General features: G+C 35.5%; 1 protein-coding gene across 1 annotated transcript in view; it reads right to left on the bottom strand.

Annotated features, from left to right (window-relative positions):
- Positions 1-9,763, bottom strand: part of TMEM156 (transmembrane protein 156) — a gene marked incomplete at its 5' end in the record, with an annotated part of 51,002 nt that extends 41,239 nt beyond the window's left edge. The window contains one exon of the mRNA XM_082653478.1: positions 9,676-9,763. Within this exon, the coding sequence (XP_082509604.1) occupies positions 9,676-9,763 (88 nt within the window). The remainder of the gene's footprint in view (positions 1-9,675) is intronic.
- Between the last annotated feature and the right edge of the window lie 3,824 nt (positions 9,764-13,587).

The raw sequence follows: 13,587 nt of genomic DNA, 5'->3' as shown, positions 1-13,587 counted from the left end.
ATTATAGGTTGTCATATATACCTCTTGGTAACTACTAACCAAAAATCTATAATAGATTCTCATACAAAAAACAGAAAAGGAACCCAAACATAACACTAAAGATAATCATCAAATCACAAGAGAGCAAAAGAAGAGGAAAGGAACAAATAAGGACTGCAAAACAACCCCAAAACAATTAACAAAATGTCAGTAAGTACATACCTATCAATAATTACTTTAAATTTAAGTGGACTAAATGCTCCAATCCAAAGATATAGCATGGGCCTCCCTGGTGGTGCAGTGGTTGAGAGTCTGCCTGCCGATGCAGGGGACATGGGTTCGTGCCCCGGTCTGGGAAGATCCCACATGCCACGGAGCGGCTAGGCCCATGAGCCATGGCCACTGAGCCTGCGTGTCCGGAGCCTGTGCTCCACAACGGGAGAGGCCACAACAGTGAGAGGCCTGCGTTCCGCAAAAAAAAAAAAAAGATATAGCAGGGCTGAATGCATACAAAAGCAAAACACATATACATGCTGCCTACAAGAAGCTGACTTCAGATCTACAGACACATGCAGACTGAAAGTGAGGGGATGGAAAAGAATGCTCCATGCAAATGAAAAAAAAAACTGAGGTAGCAATAATTATATAAGACAAAATAGACTTCAAAACAAAGACTATAACAAGAGCCAAGGAAGAACATTATGTAATGATAATGGGATCAATCCAAGAAGGTAAAACAACTCTAAACATATATGCACCCAACATAAGAGCACCTAAGTACATAAAGCACATATTAACAAATGTAAAGAGAGAAATTGACAGTAACACAACAACAGTGAGGGACTTTTAACACCGCACTTACATCAATGGACAGATCATACAGTCATAATACCAATAAGGAAACACTGGCCAACAGATTAGAGCAGACAGACTTAATAGATATACATAAAACATTCCATAGAAAAGCAGCAGAATACACATTCTCTTCAAGTGAACATAAAATGTTCTCCAAGATAGATCTCATGCTACTCCACAACACAAGTCTCAGTAAATTTAAGAAGATTGAAATCTTATCAAGCACCTTTTCTGACTACAGCAGTATGAGACTAGAAATCAACTACAAGAAAAAAACTGGAAAAAACACAAACACATGGAGGCCAAAGAATATGCCGCTAAGTGACCAATGGGTCACTGAAGAAATTAAAGAGGAAATAAAAAAATACCTGGACAAATGAAAATGGAAACACAACAATCCAAAATCTATGGGGTGCAGCAAAAGCAGTTCTAAAAGGAAAGTTTATAGCAATATAAGCTTACCTCAGGAAACAAGAAAAATAAGTAAACAATCTAACCTTACACCTAAAGGAACCAGAAAAGGAAGACAAAGTTAGCAGAAGGAAAAAAACTCATAAAGATCAGAGCAGAAATAAATGAAATTGAGACTGAAAAAAAAAAGAAAAGAAAAGATCAATGAAACTAAGAGCTGGTTCTTGGAAGAGATAAATAAAATTGATGACCCTTTCACCAGACTATAAAGAGAAAAGGAGGGCTTCCCTGGTGGCACAGTGGTTAAGAATCCATCTGCCAATGCAGGAGACATGGGTTCGAGCCCTGGTCCGGGAAGATCCCACATGCCACAGAGCAGCTAAGCCCGTGCGCCACAACTACTGAGACTGCGTGCCTAGAGCCCATGCTCTGCGACAAGAGAAGCCACCACAATAAGAAGACCTCACACTGCAACGAAAAGCAGCCCCTGCTCGCTGCAACTAGAGAAAGCCTGTACACAGCAACAAAGACCCAACGCAGCCATAAATTAAATAAATAAATAAAATTTTTAAAAGAGAGAGAGAGAAAAGGAGAGAGAGCCCAAATAAATAAAATCAGAATAGTTACAACCAACATCACAGTAATACAAAGGGATCATAAGAGATTAGTACAAACAATTATATACCAATAAAAAGGACAACCTAGAGAAATGGATAAATTCCTAGAAACGTTCAATCTCCCAGGACCAAATCAGGAAGAAATAGAAAGTATGAACAGACTGATTAGCAATAATGAAATTGAATCAATAATTTTAAAACTCCCAACAAACGATAGTCCAGGACCAGAGAGCTTTGCAGGTAAAGTCCACCCAACATTTAAAAAGAGTTAATACCTATCCTACTTAAACTATTTCAGATAATTTAAAGGGAAGGAATGCCTCCAAACTCATTCTACAAGGACGGCATCACTCTGATACCAAAACCAGATAAAGACACCACCAAAAACAAAAAGAAAATTATAGGCCAATATAACTGAAAATATTAGCAAACCGAAGTCAACAATACATTAAAAGGATCATACACCATGATCAAGTGGGATTATCCCAGAGATGCAAGGATGGCATTTTTCACAGAACTAGAACAAATAATTCTAAAATTTGTATGGAACCACAAAGACCCCGGATAGTTTAAAAAAAAAATCTTAAAAAAGAAAAGCTTGAGGTATCACACTCCCTGATTTCAAATTATACTACAAAGCTACAGTAATCAAAGAGTATTACTGGCACAAAACAGATACATAGATCAATGGAACAGAATAGAGAGCCCAGAAATAAACCCACACTTAAATGATCAATTAATCTATGACAAAGGAGGCAAGAATATGCAATGAGGAAAAGACAGCCTCTTCAATAAACAGTGTTGGAAAAACTGGACAGATACATGCAAAAGAATCAAACTGGAGTACTTTCTCACACCGTATACAAAAATGAACTGAAAATGGATTAAAGACTTCAATGTAAGACTTAAAACCATAAATCTTCCAGAAGAAAACATAGGCAGTAAGTTCTTTGATATTGGTCTTATTAATATTTTTGGATCTGTCTCCTCAGGCAAGGGAAGCCAAAGCAAAAATAAACAAACAGGACCATGTCAAACTAAAAAGCTTTTGCACAGTGAAGGAAAATACCAGCAAAATGAAAAGGCTGCCTACTGAATGAGAGAAGATACTTGCAAACAGTGTATCTGATAAGGGATTAATATCACAAAGAGCTCATACAATCCAACAGCAAAAAATCCAACAACTAAATTAAAAATGGGCCAAGGACCCAAATAACATTTTCCAAAGAAGACATACAGATGGCCAACAGTCACATGAAAAGATGCTCAACATCACTAATCATCAGGTAAATGCAAATCAAAACCACAATAAGATACCACCTGTCAGAATGGCTGTTATAAAAATACAACAAATAAGTGTTGGCAAGAATGTGAAGAAAAGGATACCTTGTGCACTACTGGTGGGAATGTAAACTGGTGCAGCCACTATGGAAAATAGTATGGAGGTTACTCAAAAAATAAAAACAGAACTACCATATGATCCAGCAATTCCATTTCTGGGTATTTTTCCAAAGAAAACAAAAATACTAATTTGAAAAGATATATGCATCCCTATATTCATTGCAGCATTATTTACAATAGCCAAGATATGGAAGCAACCTAAGTATCCATTGACAGATGAATAGATGAACAATATGTGGTATACACAGTTGACCCTTGAACAACACAGGTTTGGAACTGCATGGGTCCAAACTTTACATGGATTTTTTTCAATAGTAAATACTACAGTACAAGGTCCACAGTTGGTTGAATCTGCAGATGCAGAACAGTGGGTGGGTGTGGAGGAACTGCGTGTTTGGAGGGCCAATTATAAGTTATGCATGGATTTTTTGCTTTAAGGAGGGTCAGCACCCCTAAAAACTGTGTTGTTTAAGGGTAAATTGTATATACAATGGAATATTGCTCAGCCATAGAAAATAACGAAATCTTGACAGTTGTGACAACATGGATGGACCTAGAGGGTATTATGTAAGTAAAATCAGTCAGACAGAGAAAGACAAATACTGTATTATTTCACTTATATGTGGAATCTAAAAACAAAATAAACATATCAAAACAGAAACAGACTCATACAGAGCAAACTGGTAGTTGTTAGAGGGGAGAGGGGTGAGGGGAAGAGTGAAATAGATGAGCGAGATTAACTCTCAGGGATGTAATGTCCGGCATAGGGAATATAATCAATAATATTGTAAAAACTTTGTATGGTGACAGATGGTAACTAGACTTATTGTGGCAATCATTTTGTAATATATAAAGATATCAAATCACTATGTTGTACACCTGAAACTAATATAATATGGTAAGTCAATTATACTTAAATTTAAAATTTTTAATTAAAAAATTCTTGTCTCTAACCACATAAACTGCATAAAAGATATGCCATGATAAATTTCTATTCCACAAGAATTAAAATATGCATATTGGTTGCCAGGATAGAAGTTCATGGCTTACCTGCCTAATTTACAGAGACGTTAGTTAATATATATTGCTTTCCTTTGGTCACAGGTCTGCTTCTTTAACAACTGGCATAGACTCAAAAGAGTATCAATTTCAATAGCAAAAACTCTATTATATTTCCATTTGAGTACAATAGTTGAAGCTTCTCTAGCAATATTGAGCGGGAAAGGGTGAAAAAATATCATGTTGTGTATGGATGATATATCCATGGTGTTAACCAGATTAGGAAAAGGGCAGTCTAGAGAGAATATGGATTTATTCAGAGATCATTTGGGGAAGACAATATAAAATATTTCCTAGGAGGAAGGGGCAAGGTTTGGGATCACTTTTAACCTATGGTCGCAGTATATGAATGGCAGGTTTGGGACATAAGAAAGAGACTACTGGTTTTATTTGTCAAAACAAGGAAAGTAAATGCACACTGTGAAATTCTCCATTGGGGAAAAAAATGGTAGGTAAATGATTCAGGGTAAAGTGATGCATATCTTTTAAGTAAAAGATTCTGTGAAATAAATTTCAGAGGGTGCACAACCTAAAAGTTCTAGGTTTGTGGTGAAATTTTATGTTTCAGAAATGTAAGATGAGGATAATAATGCCTGACCTACCTAAATTAAAAGATGGTTGTGAGGGTCTGATGGGAAATACTTTCTTCCAGAAAGCATTTTCTTTTTTATTTCCTTTATAATATTTTTAATTTCCTTTACAATATGACTCAGAAATTTCACTTAAGCACAAACTGAGTGCCTTCTAATGTGCCGAGTACGTCCTAAGTGCTTGAAATATGAACAAAACAGACAAAAAACCCTCATTTTCACTGAGCTTACATTCTATTTGGAGAAATCAGGCAACAAAAACTATAAACAATAAATAAGTAAATAATATAGGTGGTAAGCCCTATGGAGAAAAGAAACAGAGCGGTATAAGGGGAATATACATTACCATATTAATGTTTTAGAGAAAGCCGTTTTTTCTATAAAAACAAAAAAGATATTCCGAGAGAACATTTATCTACTAATGCAGATGAATGAGACATGTAATGAGAAAGCTTCCCAAGCAAGGGTTATTGGTTGTAACCTCGCCTATGAGAGAATAAGGCCAATTCTGCCAAAGCAGTGAAAAACATTATTTTCAGCAGTAATTTTTTTGCCAGTATGTATGTCTAAGATATATATGTAAAAATACCATGTCCATTAGTAGCCATTTTAAAACTATAATGATTCAGAAAAATCAGTAAGAAATAAAATCTTTAAAAAAGCAAATTTATCCATCTAGGCTTATTCCTTCTTCCTGTAGATTTTCAGAATAGTCTCCCTTGAGAATGATGCTTCACCATTAATGAGTTGAAATCTTTAATGAGTTAAAATAAGTTATTATATGTAAAAGTACTTGGTGTATAATACCTGCAGATGTATATATAAATATTTGTTAAATTTTTAAAAAACTTTTTTTAATAGTCATGACTATATCCCAGACCTGATTGGGGATTACTGATTAAATTATTAATGCATCAGCCAATAAGAAAATAAAGTGCCCATTTTTTGAGAACTAAGATAAGAATTTCTCAAATTAATTGCAGTTACCCTGATTACACTGGTCTTTATAATATAGACATAAGTAATATGTACATACGCTCATATACTTCAGGGTTTATCCTATAGTTTGTAAGTATTTGAGGTTCCTTTATCCTTTGTTTTCTTCCATTGCACTGCTCACTATACAGCCATTTCCATCAGAAAGTGTGAAGTGGAAGGGAAATGAAAGCTGGTAAACATAGTGTATGTCAGTTTGGCTCTTAAAAGTAAGAGAGGCGGGCTTCCCTGGTGGCGCAGTGGTTGGGAGTCCGCCTGCCGATGCGGGGGACACGGGTTCGTGCCCCGGTCCGGGAGGATCCCACATGCCGTGGAGCGGCTGGACCCGTGAGCCATGGCCGCTGAGCCTGTGCATCCGGAGCCTGTGCTCCGCAACGGGAGAGGCCACAGCAGTGAAAGGCCCGCGTACCGCAAAAAAAAAAAAGTAAGAGAGGAAGTCAAAACAGCTAGATGAAATTAGGTATGAGGTGTTTTCATCTGTGCTATTCCTGATCCTCGTCACCAAAGTCAGGAATATACTCACATAACTCACTAAAATTTCTGGCTTCAAGAATTTCTGAGATATAAATACGAATATATTTTATTTGAAAATCAATAACAATTGCTTCTTTTAGAAAGTGCTCCTGCAAGTAGCGAAGGAGAAATATTGGGTGATCATTAGAACTCTGACAATTATTTCTCTTTGTGAATGAAAATGGAAGAAACATCCTCCCCCAGACAGGACTGGAAGCAACTTTTATGTTCCCATTGCATCTTTTTAACGTTGCTATTTTCATGATTACAGTATTGTATTTAATTATTTAACAGTCAGTCCTCCCCTTGACTGAAAACTTTTTGAAGGAAGAATTGCCTTCATTTTTGTAGCCTTGGGTTCCTAGTACAGTTAGACACTATTCATAAGTGAAAGAATAAATAAAGATCACTGAGATTTATATGAGTTAACCAGGTCTCTCTCTCTCTCTTAAACACTGTAAGTCCACCTAAAGCAGGTTGGTAAAACATCTTTTATTTGGAACAACCCAGCTCCCTTAATTTCAAGAACTCTGAATAAAAATATATCCATACCCTTTTATATCTCTATTATCTAATGCAATGTAAGAGTATGAAACCGTTATATTAACTATTGTGTCTTAGTATAAGCTGCCTTTCCAATAAACTGAAAACTAGAATAAGCTATCTTGCCAGTGCAAACCAATGTAAAGTTATTAGAAGTCCCAAACACCATTAAAGAAGTTCCCCATCTTTGCTAAAGTTAGACTAAATAGCTTATACTATGTAATTATAATAATTGAATATTCTGTGTAATGATTATTCAGATACATTCTTGATGAAAAATGATCAAACACAGTGTTCTATTTTTAACTTAGGCCTTCAGAGGATTTATTATTTTGAAATCAAATCTATTAAACCTGGTGAATACATTATTCCTCATTAAGATTCCTTTTGAATTCATTCGACATGTTAAAGACAGTGTATCAATAAATAATTTGCAAGTAAAAATCATTTTATAATATTTATCTTAGAAATTAAAGTGAATAGAATATAAGAATGGAAAAAAGACACAAGTAACTGATAGGAAGGGTAAGACTACATGGGAAACTCTCAAGGTTAATTTTAGCACTTCTGGAACTCTTTTATCTTATCATCTAAATAATCTTACTAGATATTTTATTTTATGAAATACATCAGTTAACAAGTCAACTCATTTCATAAGGCAACTTATTGTGATTAAAAATTATTTTAGGCCTTCTCTGGTAGTGCAGTGGTTGAGAGTCCGCCTGCCGATGCAGGGGACACGGGTTCGTGCCCCGGTCTGGGAAGATCCCACATGCCGCGGAGAGGCTGGGCCCGTGAGCCATGGCCACTGAACCTGCGCGTCCGGAGCCTGTGCTCCACAACGGGAGAGGCCACAACAGTGAGAGGCCCACATACCGCAAAAAAAAGAAAAAAAAAATATTATTTTTTAAAAAGACAAAACAATTATGTGCCCTTAGTTTAATCAATATAGAACTGTATAAAATGAAGATATATAAACTTGCTCCTGGTGATCTATAAACCATTATAAAATATAAAGCATTATTATTACACTATTGCATGTGTAAAACATTTTGCCTAAGAATCAACTTTTCATTTATGGCAGCTCTGTGCAAAACTCCTTCTACCACAAAATGATATTAGGACAAAATGGTGGTTTTCAAACAGTTTTGTTTGTTGGTTCCAAGGAGAGTTCCTTTGAAACAAAATTCTCAGATAAATCCATCACTCTAAAAAGAGTTGGAGGAAATATCTACGTTGCTCTTGGACAAGGAAAAGAGAAATGGGTATTTTAAATTTTAGGAGGCAGTAAAGGTAGTATTGGAAGCTATTGTAATCAGTTAAGAAACTAAGAGTACAAAATCATTATCAATGATGGTTGATTATTGTCGAGACATCTTCCCCCAAAAGAAAAACTTTTAACATGCTCTTGTAGTCACCAGTTCTCACAAAACACTAACCAATACTTAGCAAATAGATCATTAAATCTTTTAGACTGATTACCTGGTTTTCATTAGATCCAACCTGATTTTCTTTAGAGGTGCTAGATACATCTATCTGATCTACCTTAGACAGCTATTAAATGAGCTACCCCTCAGCCCACAATAGCTTAAAAATTGAAATAGGTTATCTCCATTCCAATTCTAACTATTTCTTTTATATTTTCACTCAGTGAAATCAAGAATTAAAATATATGCTATGATTGCTTAATCTAAGCAACATAATGCCAGAAAACCAAGAGTAATTTGAAAAATTCAATTATTCACAAAATGGACATTCATAGTGTTTATTTATCAAAAAAAATTTTATCTGCTACTTTACATCATGTATATACAATATTAAATAATCATTGCAATATGTCACCAAATGTTATTAGCAAAAGTACTTTCATCTGGCCACTTAGTATTATGTATATGCAATAATAAATAATCATTGCAAAAAGTCATGAAATATAAGCTTTTCTCTGATTTTAATCAAATTCATATGATAACTTTTTAATGATAGAACACAACATTTTCTTTTTACTTTTTCTTCTTATGAAATGCTAGGGAGAACAATTACCATTCAAACAATCACACTAATATATTTTCAAATCTTTTACTGACACATAAACATAGTTTAAATTTACATCTATTTATTTTCCTACCCTAGGTTTCAGCAATATCACAATTTTCTGAAATACACACAAAGCTAATTTTGTTCCATTTTTCTCTAGTTGCAAATATGCACAGGCATACACGTGCTTAAATTTGCACCCATCTTATTTTGAAAAAAATCTAAATACATTTCCATAAAGTGACAGTAAGTGATGTGTGTGAAATAGTTGTGATAGAGGGAATTCAAGCATTTTTAACATAGTAAATGTTACTTTCTTTATAAAATAATTCCAGAATGTAAAAGCATAATTAAAACTGTTTTGAAGGAAACTTTCAAAGAGCAAAATCTTATGATGAGATTATTGTAAACTCAGTGTTTGAAAGCTAGACTACAGATTTCAAGTATTTCTTTTCATTTTTTCATTTCATTGTTGTATGCTACAATACTTAAGTACTGTACTATACTGTACTATATAACAGTCAACTAAAATTGCCATCTCATTTTATTAGCTTTTCAGGCATAGAACTTCAGCCCACACAACATGTACTCAAAAACAAAGGCCTTTCCTGTAACCATTAGCTGACATAAGTTTTAAAAATTAAAAAAGAAAAAATAGATTGTAATTAAATACTCACTGTTTGGTGTCTTGAAATATTCTGGCAAAATTAAAATGAACGTGATTACCATGGCCAAAAGTAATTTAAGGAGGGCTGTATTTGTCATGTCTCTTCACATGACACATGTGTTCTCATCAAGTACATTGATGGCATGTTTCTTCCTGGTTTAAGTTTCATCTCTGCGGTACTTTGTTTATACAGCTTACCTCATACTCACTTCCTTTTTTATAAAAAGGAGGCCTTGAACTGAGACTTCATTTTTGAGTCACTTTCCACTAAGAAAACTATCTTTTAACAAGCACTTTCAAACTATCTTCTAAACAAGAAGGAATAAAGAAATGATCTCAGGAAGAAAAGGGGTCTTGTTCTCATCTAAATTTGAAGCTATTTTCCTACACTTACCAATCGGTGTGAGTAAATATAAACCCACAATATACTCACCCAAAGTGAAATGATGAATGTCAGCTATGTCCAGGTTGTAAGAACGTCATCCATTCATTTACTTATTAAGTGATTATTGACCCACTTTTAAGTGCATTGTCCTGGATTCTGGTGTTCAGAAAACAATATGTCTAGAAGACAGTAAACAGTATAAAAGGTAAGGATAAATTAAAAAGACACATGTAAAATTTTGGCTCTACTACATTGTATAAAAGCAATAGAATGGTACTTATTATCATTATACCTATAAATACAGTGATTATTGTTACAGAATCCACATTTTCAGTTCCCATTTCAAAAAAAGATCTTTCATTACAATAATTCCAGTGAAATAAAATGCATCATCTTAGAATATAAATGAAGGGCAGGTAAAATTCATGGTGAATATAGAATATGTGCAAACAAGTATTTTTATTCTATTGTTCTTGTTTTCTGGTTTTAAAAAAAAAATGGTATCAGATATGTCCAATCTTTTCTCCCTGCTCATTCCCTCTTGTACCCTCACCACCCATCCATTTCCATCTATCCTATTTCTTGTTCTTTACCCACCCAGCCCTGAGCTTTATGGAACAATGGGTGAGCTGGGGGTAGGAAGCAGGGAACAAAGGTCATCCTGTGAATATATTGTGAATATGAATTAACTGTCTTTTCTTCTGATTGGGTGCAACAATTTGTTGGACAAATGGGAATCATGGACCTTAGGACTTGAGTCTAAGAACAGTCAAAATGGGTGTATGACTTCAAATATAGGACTTATTTTATGACCAGCATCAAGGATCATTCAAAGGAAGAGAGAAATTGATGAGAGTTATGGCCTGCACCAATTACTGGACTGAGATATATTGGATTACAGGTCAGGCAGTGTCTTCAGTAGAGATTCTGGTAAGGATGGATGGGAAACCCTGTTCCTTAATTCTTACAGGTATCACTAAGTGGTCAGTGGACTCTCTACTCCCCATTTTGACCCTGTTTTGATTACCTCAGACATTCTAACTCTTATTTATGAATACAAACATTCCAACCATAACTTTACCAATGGCGATAAAATTGATCAAGAAAGTATTTACTTGACATAGCACTATTAAGTCAGTTTAATTCCTGGATGAATTTTCTTATAAGAGCAGTTAAACCACTTCTATATTTTTCCCCTTTAATTTTGATTTTACTGAAACTACTTTTCTTTTTTTTTTTTTTTGCGGTACGCGGGCCTCTCACTGTTGTGGCCTCTCCCGTTGCGGAGCACAGGCTCCGGACGCGCAGGCTCAGCGGCCATGGCTCACGGGCCCAGCCGCTCCGCGGCATGTAAGATCTTCCCAGACCGGGGCACGAACCCGTGTCCCCTGCATCGGCAGGCGGACTCTCAACCACTGCGCCGGGGAAGCCCTGAAACTACTTTTGTTAGTACCTGTCCTTTTCTATGAATGACAGCGCTTTGGTTCATTTATTAATTTTTTTGTCCATATTAAATTTTATGGATTTGTGAGTTTTTTGTTTGTGTGGTAGTATTTCTTATAGATCTGCTTCTTTCCTTGCTACTCCCTTCCCCGCAATATGAACTCAGGCTGCTAAACTTATTCCTGAACACCTAGAAGATAAACTTCCCTAGCGGCATCATGGGTCCTTTGTCAATAATGGGCTGTTCCATGTTCTCTGCAGCTGGCTTCTCTGGTGCTGTACAGATGGTGGATGTCAGGAGGCCAGTCCAGGGTCCCTTAGTCCCAGGCCACTGCCTGGCTGCTCTGAGGATGTAGGGGTTCAGTGTCTCATACCTGGCCTATAATCCATTTGCCGGATACCAGTGTATCATCTCTGATTTAGCAAATCATGAGAAAATTGTGATATTCCTTCTGATATTTCAAGAATCTTTTATTGTCCTCGATTGTTCTATTATATTTTAATTTAATTTTCATAAATACTTTTGATCTTTCTGCTTACAGTTACTAATAGCTTAAAATGTTAGCAGAACAATAGCCAACAAGAAGTTCCAAGTACCCCTTGGGTCAAATCCTCCAAGATTCAATAGCAAGGGTGAAAAGAGCTGAAGTATCTTGCTTTTTCTGACTCCACTAAAATGTTTTATTACTGACATGGCCACATAAAATATGTCATTAAATATTTGCATTTTAAACACCACCAATCACGAAAATTTAAGAATTAGGCTGCAGTTTCTTGTAGGTAATCCAACTTAAAATGATAGTGCCTTAGAAATAAATAAATATGGGTTGTGCTAACTCTTGATTTTATTTAATTTTAATTTGAAGGTAGAACTGAAGCAGCAGAAAAGTAAGAAACAAATAAGTAGATAAGCATCTAGTGGTGTGTAAGAAACTTTGTTTAACAATGTTATTTGTGGCTTTGAAGGCCAGAGATGTAGTAAGCTCTAAACCTTTAAGTGTGTGACTCTGAGTTACTGTTAGAATTTAATGTGAATATTTACCCTAAGGTACTGTGAGAAGCCCAGGAGACTCCCAGAGCCTGAGAAGTATGTAAGGGTAAAGGACACTCCTCTTTAGATGTCCCCCCTTGCATCTGTGCTCTCCTTTCTTTCATATTTCTGTACCATCACCTCTCTGTAAGCCAAACATGAAAACTCTACAGAATAAGTTATTTCTAAAGACTATTTGATGTAAAATAGATAGCTAGTGGGAAGCAGCTGCAGAGCACAGGGAGATCAGCTCCGTGCTTTGTGACCACTTAGAGGAGTGAGATAGGGAGGGTGGGAGGCAGACGCAAGAGGGAGGAGATATGGGGATGTGTGTATATGTATAGCTGATTCACTTTGTTATACAGCAGAAATTAACACACCATTGTAAAGCAATTATACTCCAATAAAAATGTTAAAATAATAAAATAAATAAAATAAAGACTATTTGATTTTCTAATGGTTCATAGATCGAAATTTATTTAAGCATACTCCATTTGTCATTAAAAATTTTTATATAGCACCACAATGTGAATAGTCACATGCATATATCTTTGTGCAAGTCTGATTATAGAGTAGAATTATGAAGACAAACAGCATAAAGATTTTTGAAGTTCTTAATTCATATAGATAACTGTCTCCCAGCAAAGTTGTGTCAACATATACTCTACCCACAGTGGATGGGGGTGCCCTTGTATCACCAAACTTCAACACTGGCCATTTTATTCTTCTAACCTTTGTCAATTTGAAAGGGAAAAAAAACACAAAACTTGTTTTAATTTGTGTTTCTCTGATTGCTAGTAGGTCTGAACATATTCCATATTTACTGGCAATTTGAATTTCTTCTCTTTTGAATTGCCTCTTCATGTCTTTTATGGGAGCACTCATATCCTTGTTGTTGCTCTATGGGCCTCTTTTCTCTATTGGGAATACGTATTTTTTGCCATACATGTTGCAAACATTTTCCCCAGGTTGTCGTGTTCCCTTTTATTTTGTATATGGTGGGGGTTTTCTCCCCCATTTTGTGACAATTTCCAAAGCACCTTCACAAACATCAGATTATAAAA

Source organism: Grampus griseus (assembly GCF_964374135.1).
Source record: "Grampus griseus genome assembly, chromosome: 4".
Lineage (NCBI taxonomy): Eukaryota > Metazoa > Chordata > Mammalia > Artiodactyla > Delphinidae > Grampus > Grampus griseus.
Note: the sequence above shows the minus strand (reverse complement) of the source record. Positions and strands in the feature narration are given on the sequence as shown.